This window comes from Scleropages formosus, chromosome 14 (assembly GCF_900964775.1).
Source record: "Scleropages formosus chromosome 14, fSclFor1.1, whole genome shotgun sequence".
Taxonomy (NCBI): domain Eukaryota; kingdom Metazoa; phylum Chordata; class Actinopteri; order Osteoglossiformes; family Osteoglossidae; genus Scleropages; species Scleropages formosus.
This window is the reverse complement of record NC_041819.1, coordinates 17060046-17084458: the sequence shown is the minus strand read 5'-3', so window position 1 is coordinate 17084458 and position 24413 is coordinate 17060046. Positions and strand designations below refer to the sequence as shown.

General features: G+C 42.5%; 1 protein-coding gene across 7 annotated transcripts; it reads left to right on the top strand.

Moving 5' to 3' along the window:
* The first annotated feature begins 1525 nt into the window (after positions 1-1525).
* On the top strand, positions 1526-23887 carry LOC108931041 (zinc finger MYM-type protein 3-like). Of its 7 annotated transcripts, none has more exons than XM_029257815.1 (25): positions 1526-1591; positions 3792-4479; positions 5178-5248; positions 5364-5433; positions 5849-6269; positions 7090-7264; positions 8296-8508; positions 9529-9679; positions 9790-9905; positions 10474-10560; positions 10876-11026; positions 11712-11884; positions 12165-12450; positions 12804-12853; positions 13137-13311; positions 13969-14081; positions 14190-14364; positions 14447-14593; positions 14740-14840; positions 15092-15239; positions 16087-16238; positions 16441-16555; positions 17779-18033; positions 22648-22765; positions 23199-23887. In XM_029257815.1, the coding sequence occupies exons 2-25, from the start codon at positions 3891-3893 to the stop codon at positions 23383-23385; spliced, it is 4239 nt and encodes a 1412-aa protein (XP_029113648.1). In that variant the 5' UTR covers positions 1526-1591; positions 3792-3890; the 3' UTR covers positions 23386-23887. The 7 variants fall into 7 exon arrangements, with proteins under 7 accessions (XP_029113648.1, XP_018602128.1, XP_018602132.1 ...); XM_018746612.2 differs by having other exon boundaries at positions 3732-4479; XM_018746616.2 differs by lacking the exon at positions 1526-1591 and adding an exon at positions 2894-3050.
* Positions 23888-24413: the final 526 nt, after the last annotated feature.

Here is a 24413-nt window from a genome sequence, read left to right as displayed (position 1 = left end):
TCAACTAACCCCTTTAGCTTTTGGTTTCTTTCATAATTTCCTTCTGACTCTAAACTATTAAAATGCTAATTTATCTCAGCTGCTACAGTGAAATAAAATATTTCTATTTTGGTTTTTACAACACACATATTTAAAGGCTGTTGATTATCTCACAGCATAATAAGCAAATTAAATTAATAGGGAGCATGTACAAAATTGAGGAACTGTATGTTTTGCAGCCATAATCAGAGACATTAAGAAGCAAATACTGGTGAACATAATGCTATTTAAAGGTATTTAATGCATTCAAAACATTGTGTCATTTCTTTACAAGTGGGGACTAGTACTGTAGGATCATACTGAAGTCTAGCAGTAGGTAAATTAGGTATAATTATTGTTCATTTACCCTAGAAGGGTGAATTAAAATTCATAAATTCAAGATGTAGTCAGAAGACTGGATTTATTGTCAGAAGTCAGGTAATTATACGATGATTTCGCTGTCGACTATAGGCCCATCTGGTCTCCATCAGTAGCTCTGTCACACCAAAACTTACATATATTGGCAGTGATGGTCGGTCTTTTGTGTGGTGTCTCTAGCTCTTTTATTTTTAAAGAACAGAAAAGATCATTTTAAAAAAAAAAAAAAATGTATGGTATTAACTGTTTGTGCCTATCACGAGTCACTTTATGTAAATCCCTTTTTGTCAAGATGATATGTATGTAGTAAAATATGAATAAAACTGCCATTCATAATGTTTATTTCTGTTTCGATGGACTTTTGTGAAGTACTTTTAACAGTATGGTAGGGTACATGTTAATAACCAGTGATGAATGTTTGTAATTGAAGTATAACAATTAGAGTCTTCAACATTTAACGAATGGTGAAGGTCGAGTGAGATTGTATTTAAATGTCATAACCTGTTTTTTCTTCCGTAAATGAATCATATTATTATTGCAATCATCACCCATTTGCAGGCTTCAGTGTAGTTCTTTTTATTTGTTGGTCTGTGTTGAATATCAGCAAACCCGCTTTGCAGAATAAGTAATGGAAAGTGTCCAGTACAGTTAGCTTTCCTGTTAAAATACATTTCTCTATCTATTTATCAATTATATGCAGACCAGAAAAATATGTAACCGATAGAAAGTAGTTTGCGTTTCTGAACCGGAATATAATAATAAGACCAGCTAATTTAGTTAATCTGAGAGACGTATTTATATTTCACGACGATGCGATGGTCATTTTATAACCTTGAGTCAGAGATGAGTGCGCTATAAAATTTAATTGAAACGATTCATGTTTAACAGAAACAGGGCGGCCTAGTGCTGGGGTTTTAAAAACGGGTCTTTTCTGGGTTTATATTCTTAACTGTATTCGAAACACCGCGACAGACAAACTGCTCTTTGCCAAGGCAGCATCACAGCAGTGGATTTTTTGTCTGAGGCGAAGAAGTGGCCGCTGAGCGACATGTTCTCTTGGGCCAACATGTGAGGAGGGTCGTCGGCCGCACGTCCCGCCTCCTTTCCCAACTCGAAGGTGTGTGTCGGTGAGTGTGTGAGAGAGTATGTGTGTAGCGTTTGGGATCACGAGCCTGCGGAGTTTACAGTAACACTGGTAAGGGTCCGTCCATGCAAACGCTGCATGATGATGTGCATTTCCTTTCTACCTTGCCTTTAAAAAAAAAAAAAAAAAAAAAAGAAGAAGTTTAACAGCATGCAGGAGCGCGCCCAGCTCAACGCGTCCGTGAGACGCACCGGTGGAGTCCATCCATGTGCGCGTGCTTGTAATGGCGGGCTTTGGGTGCAGTGTGGGCACTTCGGCATTGTTCGCTCTTCGCTTTCCTACTACTATTTACTGCTCCCGCGTGTGAAGCGTTTCATCAAGTCTGGCATGAAAACATGCGCGGTGTCCCGCGACGGGACACGTGTTGTGCATCACCTCCCCACCAGCGGCGGTGTGCACATTATAATACATTTTAAGCAGTTTGATGCACTGGTCGGTGGCCCTTCCTTCGCGCGGGCTCGTACCCAGCTGGCCCGAATCACTTGTTGCGCGTGAAACTGCTCCTTAGCCGCGTGCTGCGAAGCACGAGTTAGTATGGCAGGGATATGTTTCTTAAAAATACTAGTATATGGTGAAATAACCCTCTTCAAGTTGGACGCTTACAGTTGTATTAGGCGCCGTGTTGCAAACTGCCCAGTTTTAGTTGAGGAGCAAAATCCAGTTCGGCTCGAGTCGTTAGCCTGCCAGAGACTGCTCATGAATAAGACCCACGATTCAAATGTGAGAGTAGATGATGAGCTGCTGTTTCTTTTCACCGCGTACACGATTCGATCACGTTCTGCTGGATTTAATTATCCGTCAATAACTGGTTGAATGTGTGGGAATACTGCGGGATTTGGCTGCACTGTTCATTGTCAGTTGAGCTCTTCCTGCTGGATCATGTGGCATTGAATTGAAAAGTTCGTATGTACAGCACGTGTATGTAGGTTGTTGCTTCGTATCGCTCATTTGCATTTTTATACATAACCACAAAACGGTCGTCCGCTACTTTCTGCTTTTAGTTGTACATTTCTCTACGTGGATAGGCTATAATAATAATATTATACTAGCCATGGCGGCTATCATACGATGATGTAATTACACAGTTTTCGGAGCATCTCAAACACCCATGATGATATGTCCAGTACTCATTAGTGCTTCTTTCCCAAACATTCATATCGAAGACTGTATTTACGCAACCATGTAGCCAACATACCGTTGGCAATAACGCTGAGATTTACTAGACGACTACTTCAGACAGGGGTCTTGCTGAGCGGGGAGATCTTGAGCGCGCTCTCGCCAGGGAGCAATCGTCTGGCACCGCGAGGCTTCCGCGAGGGCGTCAACGGGCCAATGAGAGCGCCGCGTTCGTTGAACGTACCTGTTTGCCGCAAAGCGGACACTGCTGCAAAAATGCCGTTTTTAAAGGGGCAGATCCCAGTCCAGCTGCACGGCTTCCAGAAGTAGCGATTCATCTCACAACATCAATATCTGGGGGGAAAAGGACATATTCGGTGGTTCCAGGTGACGAGTAAGTGTACCTTGATGCAGATTGTCGACAATAAAGCGGGGAGAGATGGTGTACTCCAACGCACGGTCCGCCAAGCGCCGTGTATCCGCACGCACAGCATAGCTAGCTCTACTAGCTAGCATCGACTTGAGCTTCTCCAAAATGTCTCCTGCCCTGCACTACTACACAGTGGCGTCTAAAGACCTGGCGCTGACGAGAAAACTCCCCAAAACGCAGAGAAAGCTCACACACGGCACCCATTGGACGTATGTGCTCCTTGTGGCTTGTGAAATTCATAGAGACCGTGCAAAATGAAATGTGAGTTTTTGGAGCCCAGGGGCCCTGCGTAGGAGTGGCCGTTTCTTTAACTAAGTAGTCGTGTGGGGCTTGTCTGGAGTTTCATCGCCACGCACGTTTTGGCCGTTCCGCGTCGCCACACGCCACTCCATTAGCGCGAGCCGTCTGCCTGGTTGTTCTTTCTTTGTGGTCGCGGCCACGTGTATCGCTGGATTTGAATGAAAGTCGATTTGCACAGCAGCGCACCCATTGATTGGAATGATGAGTGAGGAGGTATGTATGGCTCTGAACAGCCACCACTGCAGGAGCCATACCTCCTCACTCATTCCTCAATGGGTGGTGTGCAAATAACCACTTACATTACATGTGTAACATAACAAAGGGATGCTCTTTTGTTTTTGATAGAGTGCTCTTGACGCCAGTATGGAGCCCTCGCAACAGCCAGGAACTGTGGACTCGTTTCAGGTTTACGGCGAAGCGTTAAACCCGGAGGCCGGCCACGACCTGTCCTGTTCCCATTTGCTTCCGCCGCAGGAGGCCCCCTTGCTGACGCCATCGGAGAGGATGGAGATACAGGATAGCCTCGGTATCCTGGACGAGCCGCATTCCTTAGAGCTGCCCCAGTGCCCGGTTGAGGATTTCTATGACCAGGTGTTTCCCGAGCAGTCGGAGCAGTCCTCTGGTCCCCAGGCTGCCCGTGCGTCCGGACAGGAGCAAGAAGGCGCTTCGACACCAAAGGAGAAGGAGCAAGAGGACAAAAGGATGGAGGTTCTGGAGGACTCTGAACTGAAACAAGGGTCTGAAGGGGAACTGCCAGAGTCACCGCTTGAGGAGTCGGCCCTCCCGTGCACGTTGGCCCTCCCCGAATGTGGACGGGACGCTCTTTCGTTGAACGTAGATGCTCTGAGCACTGAGAATAGGCCTGAGGGGCCAGAAGAGGCAGGGGCTGCCAAAGAAGGGGTAAAGGAAGAGCCGAGCGTGCAGGGGGATCTGGACCAATCTGGATCCGCCGCAGATGGGAATCTTTTACAGGGAGGGCAACCCGCAGACACGGGGGCAGAGGAGAAAACGAAGGAAGAGTGTGGAGATGGAGCAGCAGAGGGCGCTACTGACCCGCAGTTAAGTGGAGCCAAACTTGGGACAGAAACTGAAGGTACGGTCAGCTTCTCATCCCCTTGCACTTTGCTTGGGGCCTGTCAGGTCCATTCCGCAATCCCGTGTCCTTTCAGCGTGGAACCTAAATCACGCGTGTGTTAATACGTTTGGCAGTTGCTTTTCTCTGCTGCAGAGTACAACACCGAATAAACAAAAGCGTATCCCACAAAACACAAGAGAGCTTAGATACAAACATAGGTATTAACACTTTGTTTGATGCCACCCTTTTCCTAGTGCTTGTGTTACAGTAGCTGCGTATAGAACTGACATTGAAAGAGAAAAATACATAGATGAAAGTATGAAGTGTTGAAGGAGTAACTTATTAAATTAACTGCAGCTTAAGAGGGAAATGGGATTGAAATAGATGGTTCATGAGACCCTTTTTGAATGCTGAAAGGGATTTAGCAGTTCTGAGAAGCAGAGGGCATTTGGGTGTAAAACTTAGAGCTTTAGATTTTTGACCCCTTTTGAGTGAGACCACCCCACAGGCAGATGTAGTGTGCAGTGTTCTTAATTGGCTAATCGGGTCCCCTTTTTTAACTCTTAAAAAACTCATTCTTGTTCCAAAGTTGGATTGTGATAGAGGGAACTGGCCCAGCAGCTCTTATAAGTCGTTTCTAATGTTCAGAATTGACGTGTGGTTCAAGACAAATCTTAATCTAAAGACAGTTATACATTTTTTCTTTTTTTTAAAAGGGAAAGGTCTTCCTGCACCATCAAGTCCAACAGGAAATGCAACCACATCACAAAATGTTAAGGACACGGGGGTATGTGGTTTTTTTTTTTTTTTTTTTTAATTATTTTATAACTTGTATTGGAACAATTTGGTGTGTTGGTGTGATTTTTGGTTTTCTTTTTGGTTAACTGTATCTTGCCAAACAGGACTGTCACAGAGAGCCACGGTTACGGAGGACAGAGTCGAGAGCAGCATCACAGAAGTCGCTGAGCAGCGGTAAGTCTTCACTAAAAGGACACAAGTAGCGTGACAAAAATGTTTCACCTCCAACGGCAACATTTTCTGTAGGGAGATTTCTGATGATGTTGAACAACTAACCATCAGCAGTGATTTAGCCGTTATTAGAGGTTTATTATTTACTGAGGCTTGAATGATGTGCAGTAAAATTTAGTGACTGACTTTTTTTTTTTTTTTTTTTAAATCCTTATGTACAAAGGATGTACAAAATCACATACAGCTGTCTGCTGATTAAGCAACTCCTTAATAATGCAAACTGCTTTGCCTGGCTACTTGAAAATTAAATTATCAGAATGACTGAGAACTGTTGAAGTATAATCTTTTTAGTTGGATGTTTGTAATTTAAATGCAATATGTTGGATGTAATGCATTGAATATCTGTGTCCCCGTGCAGACCAGCTCTCTGATGATGACTCGGATGTGATGGTGGATGACCCCAACGATGAGGATTTCGTTCCGCACGCGACGCCCACATCCCGCCGCTCTGCCAGGTTGCCTTCAAGAAATCAGAGGACCTCTGATGCCCTCCATGCGGTCGGCCAGTCGAGCCCCTACACCGGCGGCTGCCCCTCAAGCCAGTCCAGGCCTGCTCGTTCCCAAGCTGCCATCCAGAAGCCAGGGCAGCCTCCCGTGCAGCAGCAGGTCCCACCCCGGCAGCCCTCGAAGATGCACTGCGCAAACTGCCACGTGCCCTTGACTAAAGGCCAGACAGCCTACCAGCGCAGAGGCATGCCCCAGCTCTTCTGTACCTCTACTTGCCTCTCCACTTATGCCAAGAGACCACCCAAGAAGAAGCCTTGTGTCTTCTGTAAAACGTAAATATCGTAGCATTTCCTAACATTCATTTAAGCCTGAGGGCATATTACATAGTTGTGGGCGGAAGCTGGGCACCCCCTGATTAACTCAGATTGTACGTTTAAGTTTGAATCTCTCAATGAAAAGAAGTTGAGGCACCGTCTGTGTGGTACAGACCCAGTTTATGTGTACGTAAATGCACCACCTTCATTTTCTCTATTTTTTGGGTTCTGTTGTGCAGTTCTATGAGATTTGTTGGGTTTTTCCAGATCTTGCCTTCAACAGTAACATTATTTTTTTCTTAGTGACGTTTCTGACATTTGTAATTGCGAACTGGAAGCACTGAGACTTTTTATAGCCTTTGCCAGCTTAATAAAAGTGGATTATCTTTGTTATTGAAGTCCTCACACAGCTGTTTAGAGGAGCTAGTGATTATTGAAAATGGAACATCAGACACAATCTGGCAAGATAGAAGGGTTGGAGTATCTATTCAACTCTAGAATTGTCTTGACCTTCCTAAATTTCAGGTGTACAGTCAGGTTTTTTGATCTTTGTTTGGGGGAAATTAAAATGAAGAAAATTTATATTTATAACAAACAGTTTTATACATGAGTTGCTTTTCTGTTTAATCTTTTAAAATCAGCAAAAGTTAGTCTGTAGGAAGATTGGTTTTGCGGAAATTGTCAACTAGTTTTTGTTTAGAATTAATTTAATCTAGAGATTTAATGAGATGGACCATTGGTGTGTCTGTTTTTACCCTCCGCTGTGCTCCGATGCGATCCTTGTGTAGATTGTATGTATTTATTTCTGTGTTGCTTTTACACCCCCCTCCCCCCCCAGGGACATTGCAGGTCTAAAGGAAACGGTTTTTGCCCAGACAGGGCCATCCAATTCTTTCCAGGAGTTCTGTAACAACATATGCCTTTCGTTGTATGAGGCTCAGTGTGAGAAAAACGCTCTGCGTGTGACCAGTCCTGTCGGTCAAAAGTGCAGCATGTGCCACAAGGTTGGGGAGGTAAGTCACTTTCACTGTCTCCACACGTGCAGTCCGCTTGCTGTAAAGGAGTAAGAAATTCCCTTCCCTGCACTCATTACACTCCTTTTATTCCCTCAGCATCAGCTTTGTTTATGGAGCGTGAAGAGTGTTTTGGGCGTGAGTTTGGAATCCAATTAAAGCCACTCCAACCCCAATTAGTTTAGTTGTGAAGCAGTTTCCTTATGGTGGGGTGTTGGGCCAATATGGCGCCACTGTGATGGTGTGCCAGCACTGGGATCCAGGAGGATCCCATAGATAAATACCTAGTTTTGTAACCCAGCATGAACCTCTTCTTAACAGGAGGTGGCGTAAATGTGTTGATTAAAATTTAAGTTCACTTTCAGGGTTTGGATAAACGTGTCACAATGATCATGGATCCGTGTTTGACTAGTTACTGTACTCTGTCCAGGAGCTCCATGCTGCTAATTGCACATATTTGTTATATAATTTAATAGGTGGCAAGCATTTTCATTACATGTGTGTTCTGTTGGAGCAATTCACATGTAAATTTACATTTAATCCTGAAAGCTGGAACAAACAGGTCCTTTTATGCTTTGGCATGCCCTCACATCTGTTACACATTATGACCTCTGTACAATAAAAGTTATTACAAATAACTAAGCACTTTTTAATGCCAAATTCTGGGAAACCACACAAAGCTGCAATTAATGTATGTATGCTTTGCAGCTGGCTTTTTTCAATATGGATTCAATAGTGTGTTAGTTGTGTACAGCTCATTAACAACCATTTTTCTGGTGTTGTCAACCAGTGGTTAATCTGCTTGAAGACATCAGACCATAGTACACTGTTGAAGAAAAGTCTGAATCCTCTATAGCCTCTTCTTGTTGTGAAGTCAATGAACTCTTGCTTCTGGGTCAGTTTGAGTTGCTGACTTCAGCTACAATCAGAACTGGATGTATGACTGCAGTCAGTGCATGTGCAAATATGTACCAATGAAAGATGCAGTCTCAGCCGTGGCTGATCATGTACCCACGCTTTGCCTGTCCCAGATCCTCCATGAGGTGAGCAGTGGGAACCTGGTGCACCGCCTGTGCAGCGATGCGTGCTTCACCCAGTTTCGTGCCACCAAGGGCCTGAAGACGAGTTGCTGTGACTGCTGTGGCCTGTACATCTACACCAAGACAGCTCATGCTGAATATTTGCTGCATGAAGGCCAGCAGAGGCGCTTCTGTGGCCCCGCTTGTCTGGCTCAGTTCAAGAAGGTTCGTAACCTCACGGAATGTGCTTGCATGTTGTGTATGTCAAACAAATGTATTGTCATTTATGCATACAGTACCCATTTATGCATACAGTACCATAGAAAAGTAAGTACACTGGAATCTTTTTTTTTTAAATAACAAGGCATTCCATAAACAAGTTTAACAAGTTTACAATGAGTAAATATTTCTTCCCAGCTCTTGTGCAGCAGTTCCCAGAAGTAGGACATTTACGGCTTGCTTTGTTTTCATGTTTCTGTCCAGTTCATCCATTGCAAGTATTGCCCAAGTTGCCAAGGTGTAGCCACACTTTTGTCTGGTCCTCTATAGAGTCAGTGGGGAATGTACTGGTTAGAATGCCGTTTTGCAGTCGAAAGACGTGGGTTCAAAATTCCTGCCCTTTCTGTACCACCTTTGAAAGGTACTTAACCTGCATTGCTCCAGTAAAATTAGCCAGCTCTATAAGCTAGTGAGCACTTGTGAAGCGTAGCTGAACGTTTCATATCTCGGGAGAAAAATGTTAACCTAAATGAATAAATAACTTGTCTTTTCAAAGTATCTTACAACTTTTGTATAATTTTGTGTATTTTAGTCCCCCCCCAAATATATGAGCTACTCTTTCATATAGTGCCATAGTGGTTAGAGCTGCTCCCTTTGGTCCCAGAGGTCGCAGGTTTGAATCCCACTTCCAGCAGTAGTACCCTTGAGCAAGGTACTTATCCTAAAATTTGCTCAAGTAAAATTACCCCGCGGTACAAATGGGTAAATAAGTAGCTTAACATTATAAGGTGCTTAGGGAAATTAATAATGTAAATGTCATTTGGCTGAGTATATGGTAGTGAAGTGACTTTAAATGGTGTCTCTGGAGCTGAGGTAACAAGGTTGCTGTTAGCTTTTTTTTTTTTTTAAACTGTCATGAGGGGCTGTTGGCATCTGGCATTGCAGAGGTTTTTGGGGACTGTATGCATCTCCAGTTTCTGTTGTACAGTTGCTCAAAACCGCCTCTGTTGCTTTGCATTGTTCCAGAAAAATGCCAAAGTGCTTCCATGCCAGTGGTGCAAGACCTTGTGTAAGAACTTTGACATGCTGTGCAAGGTGGACCCTCATGGGAAGCCCTTGTTCTTCTGCTCTGTCTGTTGCATCACATCGTACAAAGTGAAGACCTCTTGTGACTCAGGTAGAGCTCCTGTTTGCCTGCCAGTCTTACCCCTTACCAGCCACTTTTCTGCACTGCCTGTCTTTACTTGTGGAGGTAAATGCTTTAAGTTTTCATGATTCTTTCCCCAGTCTCATCATGGCCTTGTAGTTTCTGCCACCGGACACTCTCAGAACCTGCGTATTATCTCAAGACCAACCAGGTGATCTACCAATTCTGTAGCCCCAGCTGCTGGACCAAATTTAAGGTACGAGAACCCTCTTCCCATCTACAGCCAGTAATTTACCGTACAAATGCCAAGGTTGTACAGTAAACTGTAATGGACTGAATTGTTTGTTCTTGAGCGAGCTTGTATCATAATATGGAAGTGACGGCTGTCTACATGTAGTTACCTAGCAATATAATTTTGATTAATCTAGACATTGTCAGGTGAACAAATACTGTTTAGACTGACTGCAGGAGTGTGTCATAGACACCCCAGGTATCACTGCTTCTTTTGCTACCTTTTTTTGTTAAGTATTTCATTTTAAAAGGCCCACAAAATAATAAGACACACACCAGGTGGTTATGTTTATAAGGAGTCTAAAGGCAATTAAAAATGAAAGCTCAGTCTTTACAGTGTGATGTATATGTTTGGCTGTTGACGCTAGTAAAGCACAAGAATGCTTGTTAAAATGTGCACAATACGTAAGTGGTTGCAGTGGGGCCCTTTAAAATGTATCATAAAGCATTTCTCTGTAGTCTAGAGCCATTGTATAGATTTCTTTGTGTTGTGAATACATTAATGCTTTTTGGTTTATTCTTCCGCTTTGCAGAGCAACACTTCCGACAGCGACATTCAGTTGAATTGTCACTCCTGTCACAATATGTTTAATGGAAAGCCGGAAATATTAGATTGGCAGGTAATTGCTTTTTTGCTGCAGTTTTTTTTCCCCCTCTGAAAACCCTTTTTCTCTTTCATTTTTGAATTATTGATTTTTTTGTTTTTATGTCCTGAGGCTGCATTGTGAGAGTTTCTCATCACTGAACCTCCCACTCTACCCTTCAGAGTACCAAATGACTTGCTTCATTAAATTCTTAGCTATATGAATTTGTGCAGGTCTATGTTAATTGCTTTGGATGAAAGCAGCTATGAAGTATAGTAGCAATAATATTAGTAATATTAATAAAAATATTAGACAGTGGATGGTAAGAGTGTTGTCCCGTCTCCGTTTCAGGGTGCCATTTTTCAGTTCTGTTGTAAGGAGTGTTGTGAAGACTACAAGCGGCTACATGGTGTTGTATGCATTTGCGAACACTGCAAGCAGGAGAAGCTCTTGCATGAGAAGATCAAGTTCTCTGGTGTGGAGAAGAACTTCTGCAGTGAAGGTTTGTGTGTGTGTGTTGCTTGTCAGACTTGTTTCCTCACAGACAAGTGCAGTGCAGTTTTCACTCTGTTTTTATGTAGTGGCTGACTACCACCAGGGGACATCCAGTGACATGAGTTGCTTTAAAATTATTCCAGTAAAGCAGCTGAAAGCTAGGTTGTGTGCTATGGTGATGTGAAGTCATTTGCCGTACCTTTGCTGCGGGACACTAGGTAGCATAGTAATTAGAAGCATCACCTTTGAGTCCCTGTTTATATTGTAATACCCTTGATTACGGTTCATACCTTGAATTACTCCAGTAAAAGTGACCCAGCTGTGTAAAAGGATAAATTGTGAGCAACTGAATGTGCTGACCTAACATTGTATGAAAGAACTGCTGTAGTACTGTCAAGGAAATTTTGTGTTAAATTTTGAGCTTTGTCAGGCAGTAGCTGTCCTAATGGTTACGATAATGACCTAAAAGTTTCTGATTGAAGTCCCAGGTGGTACCTTGTTGTAGTGCCATTTAAAAAGGTACTTAACCTTAATTCTAAAGGCTTCCTGCTCCATGAATATGTAAAACTCCCTGAAAAATGTCTGCTAAGCAAAATCCTACATATGAACTGTATAACAATTACAATATATGAACATGGGGAGTGGTGAGATGCAAATGCACAAACATCATAATGCCTGTTTCTTTCCAAAAGGCTGCATCTTGCTGTATAAGCAGGACTTCACCAAAAACCTGGGCCTGTGTTGCATTAATTGCACGTACTGCTCCCAGACCTGCACACGCGCTGTCACCGAGGAGCTGGATGGTAACACGTGGGATTTCTGCAGCGAAGAATGCAAGAGCAGATACCTCCTGTGGTACCTGAAGGTGTGCTCAGTCCTGCTGCATGCACATATAGACAGTGATTATCTAATGTATTTGATGCAGATCTTTTCAGTAGTTGTCTGTATGTTCCTGTATTAAATTTTCTGAAAGATACAAATGTGCTTCATTGTCCTTTTAGGAATATTGTATTGCTGGTTTTTGTTCCTTTTCTAAATGCTTGCAGTGAAACTTCAATTATAAACTTATATATAAAGAAATCTATGTTTGCACTTAGTAGGAAGTCTGATCCAAAATGTGAAATTTATTAGTCTGCATTTCGTAGCAGAAAGAAGCAGAGAATAACAGCAACCAGCACTCGAGGTCCAAAGAATCCACTTTGACTCCTGCTGTTATGCAGTCCGCCAAACTGCCCGAGCACCTGCCTACCCACACCTTTGTACAGGTAGCCCGATGTCACGCCTGCAAACGGCAGGGCAAGCTCCTGGAGACCATCCATTGGCGGGGTGAAATCAAGCACTACTGTGACCAGAAATGCCTCCTTCGCTTCTATAGCCAGCAGAATCAACCCAACCTGGATACTCAGCAAGGCCCAGAAAGCCTGCTCAACAGTGCGTCTCTCCTGCTTCAAAAACCTGTCTGCTCAGTACAAATGCAATTCCAGTCTGGTTTTACATTCTTCCTGTGGTTCTCACAAAGTGTACACTGTGGAAGGAGATTTGGAATCTCACCGGTAATAACTTTTACTTCTGAGGAGCTTGAAAGCCATTTTTCATTTTTGTTTGCCCAGGAGAAATGAATTTGATCAACAAACATGCTTCCTCATCTATCTTTTTTTTTTCTCTCCTCCCCCCCCCTCAAGAACCACACTAAACTTACACTTGTGTTACAAAGTATTTAATTTGTTAGCAGTTCTAGCAATTGGTGGTAATTGTTAAAGTTCAGTTTTGTTCTGACATTACAGGTGAGTCCCCAGAATCAAACTCCCCACCTGCTACAGCAAAGAAAGCTGATGTAAGTCACCACTCTGACCACAACCTGCCATCATCCCACTCTTCACAAACCACTTCAAATTTGTTGCTACCTTGTTGAGAATTATAGATTTTAACATATCTTTGGTATCCTTACTTGGTTACAGCTGAATTATGCAAGTAAAAAGTATGCTGTAACAATTTAGACACTGGGTTTAAATTCATGTATAAATGGGTCCAAAATATACTAGATGTAGTCACACAAATTTTTCACATTATTGGAGGAAATGAATGTCACTCATATAAAGATTTGAGTCTTGTCTTAGGCTACAGGAAAAATGCAAGAATCCCAGCCATCCCAGCAACCTCCGTCTCCCTCATCTCCAACTGTGCCTCCTGTCAGCATAACCAAGAAGAGTGTGGCCTCCCAATGCAATCCCATGCTAAAAGAGCGTAGCACCACCTGCAAGCCTAAAATAAAGTCTCAAGGGTGCCAAACAGGTAGTCCCTTTAAAAAGAGTTTTTAAGAATGAATGTTTGACATGCACCACTTAACAATCAGCTAAATAAATGAATGTTTCTCCAACACAGCTTACAATGTTAGTCTCCCTACAATTATTTACCCATTTAAACAGCTGGGTAATTTTACTGGAGCAATTTTTGGGTAAGTACCTTGTAGGGTACTACAGCCGGGGGTGGGGAAATAAACCTGCGACCTTTTGGTCCAAAGACAACAGCTCTAACCACTACGCTACCACCTGTCCCCCATAACTATGCTTATTTGTGTATACCTCTGTTTACAGGAGCACTTAGGGCTGTCCATAAGCAATACTTATTAATGATTGCTTTTGGATTTGTTTTTGGGGAATTATAGTTTTTTTTTAAATATACTTTTCTGAATATTTCTTGAATGCAGAAGACTTTCAGGTTCATTGTTCATACAGCCTCCTAGAGTGTTACGTTAAGTAACTATTCTTAGTTATGTAATGTTTTGATACAGTAATTTGTGACTTCTGTGACTACCAGAAAAACCAAACCTGAAGATAGGGGCCAGTAAAAATCAAAATGGACTAATAAACTTCTTAAAATTTGACAATTTGATGTTTCCTATATGAAATCGGAGAGTAGAATTCTGTTGAGAATGTCTTTCAATTCCAGATGACATGATGATTCCTCCGTTTGTGCTGCCTGTCCCTGTGCCGGTGTTCATACCTGTGCCACTGCACATGTACTGCCGGTATGTGCCGGTGCCCCTTGGTATGCCGCTGCCGGTAAGCTGGCCTGAAGCAGCCTGAGAGGCCCTGGAAGACAAGAAGGTCATTCAAAGTTAAGAAGTCGGTGGCGTTTTTTCACCACGTGTTCTTATTGTGCTTCACTAGCTCCCCGTGCCCATGTTTCTTCCAACGACGCTTGAGAATACGGATAAGATAGTGGAGGCCATCGAGGAGCTCAAAGTTAAGATCCCATCCAACCCGCTGGAGGCAGACATCTTAGCCATGGCAGAGATGATTGCAGAAGCATCAGAGATGGGCAAGGCATCATCAGATCTTTGCGGTAGCAGCCTGATCACTCCCAGAAACAGTTGTCCTTAAGTAAAGTTTAAGTGCACAATGTAATCTTTTTCTCTGACATTCAGATTTGGTAGATAACCCAAGTACGGGGGGCTTGCTGGAGGACTGCGACCTGTTTGAGTCATCCAGAGACGACATGCTCTCAATGGCGGTTAAGATGGCCAATGTGCTTGATGAGCCAGGTCAGGACTTTGAAGCAGGACTTTCCAAAGGTAATGTTCATCTGACCAGTTAGGATTGTTACTGTCTTGGTTATAATTTAAAAAGAAATATTGTTCTTAACGTTTTGGGCCATAGCTTCACTGTGCCATTTACTGGTTATGGCTTTTACACTATGAAATCCCTCCCATCTTATCAGCTCCACTTGACCTAACTTCGGAAGAGTTCCTTTTGGACTGTGGGATTGTAACGCCAGACAACGTTCATTCGAGAAACGAGCATCCTGTAGCTGTTCAGAAGGTGTGACCCCACATTCCTAAATCTTCTGCTTTCAGCAGTCAAAATTACACAAATTTGCAAAGTTGGAGTTGCGTGATGAAGTTTTCTGTTTTTGTTTGTTCACAAGAGGGAGTTTTTCTAAGTGTGTAAGGGAAGTTTTGCAGCACATCATGTCACAACAAAAACTGTAGCACTGGAGGGCATGTAAACAGGCTCCTGTAACCAAGGCTGCAGTGATCTCACATGAAAGGTTCTCTCTTTTTGTGCTGCAGGGGTCCAAGCGGCTGCGCTTGACGGAGGGCTGCACCGGGAACCAGGCAGGCAGCCGTCCCAGTGGAACGCAGTTAAATCACACATATGGGATCAATGCCTGGAAAGCCTGGGCCAGAACCAAGCAACATGTGACAGAGGACAGAAAGAGTGAGCTGCTCCTGGCCTGCTGTCTTCAAATATGCTAAATCAGGCTTTATTACTTTGTGTAGCAGCCCTGTATTAATGAGGGTTAACTGTAAATAAGGTTACCATGGTACTGATGTTTACTAATGTTTTTGTTTATAAATGCATGCAGTTGCTTTTGACTGTTTTCATTTGTACTGATAAGCAAGTTTGACCTTAATTTAAACCTAACCTCAGTTCGCCTATTTGAAGGGCGAATTGGCTCCTGTTGAGTAACAATGAATCAGCTACAAAACTGCAGGAGAAACTGATTTTGGGGATGTTAACCAAATGGACAAAGGTGATAAACTTCAGAATGTATTTCCCGAGTATATAATTCATATGGGTTTGGCCAGTGCTTTCCAATCCTCAATAGAGGGGGGCCTGCCATACCGGCATTTTGTTTGTGGAATGTTGGCTTAAATATTTAAGATGTATACCATTGGAGGGAGAGGTTTTCTGGTAATAAGTCCAAATCCACCTAGAAGAAATGCATTTAGAAGTCACTGCTGGTGTGTTATTTTGCCTGTTGAAGGGTGAGGTGTAGTTAAGGTCTTCACATTATTAAGTGAAATTTTGTGAGTTAACTTAGCCCCTCATAGGTCCTGTTAAATTATATGTATATGGATCTTGTCACAGGCAGCTGTCCAAGTCACACCCTTTTACTTGTTTAAGATTTGTTTGGAGCTGAAAGGCTGTAGTCTGTTTGCAGAGGTGATGTAATGCTCCAGGTTATGTCTTTTTGTTTTTTGGTGGGTTGCGGCAGGGGGTGGGACAGTCTGCCCAGTGCCTAAATGTAATTAAGAAATGCTGTTATCCTTTTTCCTTGTAGAAAAACGGTTTAAAATAAAAGAAGACATCCTTTCCTGTTCAGCTGCAGAGCTGAATTATGGACTGGCACAGTTTGTGAAAGAAATTTCCAGTCCCAATGGGGAGCACTACGAGGCAGACAGCGTGTACTACATGTGTCTTGGAATTCAACAGGTTTGCTCACGGCATGGAACACATTTGTCTTGACATCCATTTATGCATGATGGAGTGTACGCTGCTCATGATAGATGCTAGTGGCTTCTAGTTTGAGACAGCATATTTTTTGCTGCACAAGTTAGTGGTTTTTTTTTTTTTGTGTGTGTGTGTGTGTGTGTGTGTCACTGATGGATACTAATGTTGTCATAATATTTTGCAGTATCTCCTGGAGAATCACAGAATGGTAAACATCTTCACAGATCAGTACTATACGAGCTTTGTTCAAGAGCTGAATAAGATACTAAATAAGTGGCAACCTGAAGTGTCGCCTGATGGTACGTGAACTCTGAGCCCACCTAGGGGATGGGAATCAGACTTTTTTTTTTTTTTTTTTTTTCCCCCCATGCATTTGCAAAATGCTTTTCTCCGAAACAGCGTACACAGTGCATTCCATAACATAGAGGACTTGTATACAGAACACGATTATCACAGTACAGCTTTGTGTGTTTGGTACCATGGTTTTTCCAGTGCATACAGTGATGCCTGAAAGTATGGGAACCCTTTGTGTCCCTTAGTTTTTACCACAAAATGGTTATTTAATTAGAAACGGTGTTTCTCGTGTGACACAATAGGTGTGTAATGACTAATTACATACGTTGCCTTTGAGGAAATCGTGTGTGTAGTAGCAACACAGAAGTAGTGCAGGTGCAAAAATAAGTGAACCCTAACTTGCATTAAACCAAATAGGTAAGTACAATCGTGTGTAAATTATATTTATTCATTTTATAAGTTTATTCTTGTATAAAATATTAAAATAATTACCATCCCTATAGGGTTTATATACTTTAAACCAGCACTATATTTTCCAGTAGGTACCTGTAGAAGTGACATATGAGTGGAGAAATTCATAAGTAGAAGTAATGGTGAACTTTAGAGCTTACTCAAGCTAAAGATGGAAATGGATCCAGAAGAAATGAGTTTGGAGACCCTTGTTAAATATTGAGGAGGATTCTGCAGTTCTAAGGATCAGAAGCTCACTACACCACAGTGGGACCAAAGCCAAGAGTCAGCAGTTTTTCAGTTTTGGCTTTTGTATAGTAGTAAAATTATTTAAGGTATTTAATTATTTGATCATCAGACCCAAATTAAGACACGTGTAGGCTATCTGATGGTCTCAATATTCCCAGTTTTCTGTTGCTCCTTATTTCCTTTGTTGCTTCCCCAGGAGCAGCCTTTAACCCTATGGGTGTTGACACTTTGAGGGATATGTTTAGATATTCCAAATAGTATATCTCTATTTTCAGCTGCTGAGAAACATAGATACTTTATATTGTGAATATTATTTAAGGCTTTTGTTTCTAAACAAAATGTATTTTTAATTTTCAGAATGCTTTCAGACATGTAGTGCTTGTGGGAAGAATACAGCAATAGCAGTCAAGTGGAAGTTTTTATTATTAAGATGTGAATAATACTTTTAAAACAACAACATGGGGAGATGGAAGAATAATAAATTGATACACCTGAGGTGCAGAGGCCCATACTCACACGTGTTTTGCAGGCGTCATCCTTACAGACGTGGAGGAAGAACACCTCTGGGACTGCAAGCAGCTGGGTGTATACTCACCCTTTGTCCTTCTGAATACACTCATGTACTTCAACACCAAGTACTTTGGTATGAGGACCGTGGAGCAGCACATGGAACTGTCCTTCACCAATGTACTACGACAATCCCGCACGACCACGACAACACGAGGCCCTGTCAAGGTGCACACAGTTTGCTACTATCCAAGCTTACGGCACAGAAAGACTAAAGGTGAGGCTTGAGAATCAAAATGTGCTGTGTTGCACATTACTCTGGTAAAATCCTGGCATTTCAGATCTGGATGTTGTAAGTCATCCAGTTTCAGAAAGTCAGTGTTTAATTGCTTGTTCTGTGCATTAAAGCAGTGCTGCTACCTCCCAGCAAATCTGAGTTGTTTGCTGAACAGTGTCATGAAGGAGAACAGTTAATAGAAATAGATTCTTCCCTTTAACTAACTGAAAATTTAAATAACTGTCAGAGCCAAGTTATCAATATTTGCACATTGGGTCTGAAATGTAATTAGCAAACACTAGCTGAGAGTAGCATGCTGCTGCAGTGTAGCTCATGGGATGTGGGTTCAAGTGTAGGTCTGCCTGACTGGAATTCCTGTATTGTCCCTGGGTTCACGTGGATTTCCTCCCGGTGCTCTGGAAGCCATCCAAGACCATGGAGGAGGAACCAAGGGGAAAGAGTAAGGTCAGGGTTAGAAAGGGGGTCATCAGAGAGGTCTAGATGGGGCTTACGGTGTTTAGGGAGAAGGGACACAGGGTTTAATGGAGGACAGTATTTAGAGAAAATGAGCCTGGGGTGGAGAAAAGTTCATTCCACCAATAAGCAGGTGGTTCTGCATAGGTAAGCACTGAGGCTAAGAGATGGTGCTCGATGCAGCTTGTGCACGCTCTTCACTGCCCCCTGCCTCCCCTCGTCTGATTCCTCTTTGGGCTTCTTTAACAGGGGTGCCCAAGGAAGAGAAGCATATAGGGGAGGGCAAGTAGTGAACAACACAACCACTGCAAGGAATTCCTCCTTTCTCGCTAGGAACTTTTCTCTTTATCTCACTTTTCTTTAGTCAACTGTGGGTACAAACCAACTCCTATGGAGGTGGGGGTTAGAGCCTTCAGTGGTCAGTTTCCTTTTCTTTGTTTTTGCTGTCTTCCTTGATTGCCTTCTCTGCCTGTTTGTCTCAGCTCTGCCTCACAGTACTATAATTCATATGCCTTCCAGTCACTCTTCCTTTTTTGTTCACTTGCCCTTTTAACCTCTCTGAGTGGTAAGTCAAACAACCTATTACATGGCCATTTATCTCCTGCTCCTGTCCCCCTCATCCTCCTACTGTCTTTCTACAGCTTCATTACCATATTTATTAAACGTGTATGCCAAGAAGTCCTTCATCTGAGGAGCTCTCTTTATTACGCGAGTTATACGTAATTATCAGGGTACCTTGACACAATCTGCACGTTAATCCTGTAGCACCTTTTACAGCCTGGGCCACTCTCATGACCCACCCAGTCAGTAGTGCAATGATGGCAGTTTCCCTGAAACTGGGACTGTAGTACAATCGTCTCGCGTTATGTCACACAACCAAAATAAATGCCTTAACTCTTTAATCCTGAGCACGTTTGTTTACTGAAGTAATCAGGTTCGTGGGGTTCTCGTCACCAGTCTACCAAAGGCGGCCCCGTATACGCATATGAACCGTCTAATGGGGAATTTCAGGAAACGGCACCCCTTACCTTTCGTCAGATGTCACTCTGCGGTTCACTGTTTGCCATGCTCTTCAGGGGCATCCGTAGAGTCGCCTGGGTCTTGTGGTCCTGTTTGTGATGCCAAAGACCTCTGGGAAAAAATGTTCAGCCCAGACAAAGGTGTGTTCGATAGCTATTTAATGAGTGTGATCAGGAGCACAGGTTCATGCCTGTGAGGAAATTTCCCCTGGAGGTCCTTCCTGGGTGAGCAGTATAAGTACACAGTAGGGGTCAGTTTTTTTGAACCAATTGGATTGTTTTACTACCATATTTGGTGCAGTTTAACTGGACACCAAGGGCTTGCATAAAGTCATAAAGAAGTAACAGGGTGTTGGGAGGAATTAGGGAGGACTATGGCTTATCATAGGAACCAAGTGCAGTAATTAAAATGGACACAGAGTGGGATTCATCCATCCATAGTCATTCTGTGGACTACTTACTATGTCAAAACTTTTAATTATACTCCCATAGTCCAAAGATGTGCTTCAGGTGAATTGGAGACTTTATACTGCCCTTAATGTTTATGTATGCACAGCACATTTATTCATTTAGCTGACACTTTTCACCAAAGCGACTTGGTGTTAATTTACTTACAATTACTTACCTGTTTATATAGCTGTGTAATTTTTACTTGAGCAGTCTTGGGGAAGTGCCTTACTCAAGGGTACTACAGCCAGAGGTAAGATTTGAACCTGCCACCTTTGAATCCAAAGATAGCAGCTCTAACTACTATACTACAAGATTTATGTATGTGTGAGGAAATTGGTCTTTTTATTTATTCCTTTTTCCTGTGATGGACTGGCATCCCATGTAGTGTGTATCCTGCATAATCATCCCAGGTAGCCTCTGGACCACCACAACACTGGATTGTAAAGGTCTTTATTAATAATGAATGAATGACCTTGATAACATTTGTTCCTTTGATCTCAAGCCATTCACAGTAATAAATCAAGTCTGTTTCTACTTTGCTTTGGTACAGAATTCTGTGTGTACTGTAAATGCAACATGTTGTCTAACTATCTTCTGTTACTGGAGCAGTTGCAGCACTAGGAATCTTGGCTGAAAATTGACTGCATACTGATTTTGGTTGATACAGAGTGCATGTCCAAGTTGAACACGTACATTTTGACTGCTTTACACTTTATGCCAGGTGAGGTGTGACCTTCTGTCCAATTAATTATTTCAGTAAAGCAATCACGTGTTGAGGTTGATCAAAAAACCTCAAGTTGCAGCTTAGAGTTTTTAACCAGCGGATTGGGTAGTCTTACAAAATTTTTACTTCACTGCGAAAATGGACCGGACTGCTATTAACATTTTTCCATGACCTGACTCTAGTGTTCTCTCTCAGAAGTTATTACCCTACTGTTCATTGGCTTTCAACAATGAGGGACTACATGTTTGCATTTGTAAAATATTGCAAATGCAGGAACTCAGGAAACGTGAGCAAGGTCTCCAAAAGGTGAAGTATGCATCTTGGTGTCAACAAAGGCCTGTTGAGAGACTCAAGTCATTCCTGGAATAGCATGTCTGCTATGGACTTCTGCAGCACCATAGATCACGGACACTTTTGGGTTCTGTGGAGTTTGTTTGATGTCAGAAGGGCCAAATTCAACAAGGGTGGTAAACGACAGGTGAACAGAAGGAGCTACGCCTCTTCTCAGTTGCGCCTTCATTTTGAACAGTGCTCCATACTACTCCTTCATTCCTCTTGTAATGGTATTTTTAAAACTGTACGTTTTGAAAATATCAAATTATTTGGAAGCTTTGTTACTTCACGTATCTTGCAGTTCTGTACCATACCCATTCATAAAACTTTAATTTTAGAGTAGATGCTCAGTGGTACATGCTCAGCACAAGCTGGCTCCTTTGTCAGGAATATGCTCATCTGTTGTGTATTCAGTGTTTACCTGTTTTGCTAACTGTGTGATGTAATACATTTATATAGTGTTCCACTATGCCTTAGGATCTCTGCACACATTTAATTAAAGGTTACTAAAGTGAAAAGGTGTGGAGGTAATCATCAGTGGTGAAGGCTTTCAACCAGTCTGTTTAATCTAATAATGGTTTTAGGGATTATTTTAGTGCATCATGTATTTATTTAAAACATTTATTCCTGCATGCCTTCATGTTTACTTGCAGGCACACTCTGAAATTGATCCCATGTGCATGCCTATTTTAAGCCTAAATGACCACCTTCTTCTGCATTTATCTGTGTTACTAAGTAGCCTGCTGGCTTCATTTGGAGGTATTTAATGGCTGCTCCAAATTTAGGTCCATAGCGCTATGATTTCCGTTACCGCTGAAAACGGAAAGAGGGCAGAGAGATGAACGTGAAGCAGCAGACTGTACCAGTACAAGACTTTCTGTGACATGTCGTTTGTTGGCTGTTTTGCTAGATCACCAACCACCCTGCATTCACTGTCTCTTGTGGAAGTGAAGTCAAACCCTTCTCTCCCCTCCCCCATTCAGACACGGTGCTATTCTGAGTTGGTCTTAATACTATTTATAGACCTGCATGGAGGCCTTTGAAGTGCTGATCCTGGTGCTGGAGGTGTAAGATGACTTGGTTGAGCAGACTTTTCACTTGAACTGTTTGGGTTATCCATTAGACGACCTTATCAAAGACTTTATGAAAACAAGCCACAACGTTAAAAAAAGACGATCGGACAGCTAAAGCGAAAATGACATCAGACATTTTTGCATGCCAAAAATTTGTATTTTTGAATCTTTTCCCGAATTGTCTGTAAAGAGTAAGTTATTCATTGTTGAACCCCACCCCAAAAAAAAAATAGTGTAATGACAAAGCTGCAACATGAGGTCTCATTTATAGAGAATTATACATTAAATAACTGAAATTTTGGATACATTCTGACAGAAGCATTGACCAAACACCTAAAGCACAAGTAGAAGCTATCCAAATAGAAAAATTGAGTTTGTCTGAACACTTGTGCTGGTATGTTTTTGTAAGTTTCACATCAGAAAGTTGGTGAACATTGAGTGGCTTAAAAAAAATTGACTACTGAAAAGTTATTACACTTCAGCTGTGAAACTGATTCAACGCCCAGTTTACCCTTAGCTCTTGATCCTTTTGTTAACGCAGACAGCGCCCTGGGAAAGAGGAAACGGGAGGAGTCTGCGCCGGCCAAGGAGCAACACGAGAACAGGATGAACCCGCTTAGATGCCCTGTGAAATTCTTCGAGTTCTACCTCTCCAAATGGTAGGTGTTGGACCAGCTTCTTGTGAAGCTGTGGGTAGAAGCACTGCATGTAACACTACTAATTTTTCCATATGCAGTACCAGTGAAACGAATGAATACACCTGGGCAACTTGGAAAATACTCGTATGGGACAAACTGGACAGAAGAGTGGGAGTACAGCAACTCACAAGTGTCCTACATATTTGTGATTTGCTGCAAAGATATAGCAGCTCGTTTCCTGATGTGACTTGTTAACTAAAGTCACTGTGGGTGGGGGTTGGGAACCAGTTCCTAGAAAATATCAGTTTTGACTGATACTGTGTCTATGTAACATTTGAGGTTTAACTTTCAAATTCAGATGGTGGTTAAATAAATGTCACCACTCTTGTGTATGTTGTCTGCTTTGGTAGACATGGATGCTGATTGGAACGTTTCCCACCTGTTGCCCTCATAGCTCAGGCACCGTGCGGAACCGAAGTGACTTGTTCTACCTGCAGCCGGAACGCTCCTGCGTGGCCGAGAGCCCGCTCTGGTACTCGTCTGTTCCCGTGGACAGGGCCACCCTGGAGAGCATGCTTAACCGCATTTTGGCCGTCAAGGAGATCTACAGTGACCAAGCAGCAGAGGGCTACACTGACTGACCACACTCCAATCCTAATCAATCTTCTTCTGTATCGACATGTACCGCACCCACCCCTCAACCTGAGGTTCTGTAGTTTGGAGGAAGCTGTGGTGTTCTCCTGTCTGCAGTGACAGACAGACCAGGTCTTTACTTCTGCGCACTAAAAGCGAAGGTCGTAGCGCCGTAGCTTTGTGAACTCTGAGAAGACTCCGAAGGGTGTGTTGGTCCCACACCCAGGCTGCGGTGATTCAGTCTTGCACATTTCTGTCGCTTCCGGTGTTATGGCTGGGTTACACCAGGGTGCAAGCAAGACTTTGGCACACTTTCATTTCTGCAGATTTCCACAATATTTAAGGATGAGGAGCAAAAATGCTGTCTATCGTTACAAAATTTAAGGTTGAATTACATTTTTGTCACCTGTCTCATACCTGCTTTGCTTTAGTGATGTAAATATGAAGTTCAGCTTTCTAATCAAACAAAAGCAGTAAATTTTTCCATTTGTAATTATACTTGGTATAAAGTCTTTTTTTTTTTTTTTTTTTTTTTTGTAATATAAACATTAAATTAACCACTGAGGCGCAGTAAATACTGACCAAAAATGTAAAATGAATGAAAACACAAGATGAATTTTTATTTTTCTGTAACTTGTGTACAACGAATATTAACCTGCATGTTGCCTCTTTATTTTTTGCCTTAATTACCTGGTTTGTTCATATTTTCCATAGTGAAGAAATAAAGGGAACATGTTGCATTTGATAACTTTATGGAATAAGAAATTAAGCCTGAGATCAGAAGTATTGAAATCCCATTTGTTGAGTTCCATGGAAAAGATACTTGGAAATTAAACTTGTAGCCCTGCCTGGTTATATTTATGTTGACCACTCTGTTGCCTTGTTGCTCATGGGATGAGAGAGCTCTCCGTGTACCATGATTAGAGAGGGTACCTCCATCCCCTGACCTGTGATGAGTTTAGACTGTCCCAGCAGCCCTAGTACATGCCAGTCCCTGTCGCTAATGTGTCGTTAGGTGTATCTGCGTTTAGAGGCC

Coding starts and splice junctions, on each gene's coding strand:
- LOC108931041 (XM_018746612.2), top strand. CDS start 3,750: ATGGAGCCCTCGCAACAGCCAGGAACTGTGGACTCGTTTCAGGTTTAC. Junction 8,509..9,528: donor GTCTGGCTCAGTTCAAGAAG/GTTCGTAACCTC, acceptor GCATTGTTCCAG/AAAAATGCCAAAGTGCTTCC. Junction 16,239..16,440: donor TGTGTCTTGGAATTCAACAG/GTTTGCTCACGG, acceptor AATATTTTGCAG/TATCTCCTGGAGAATCACAG.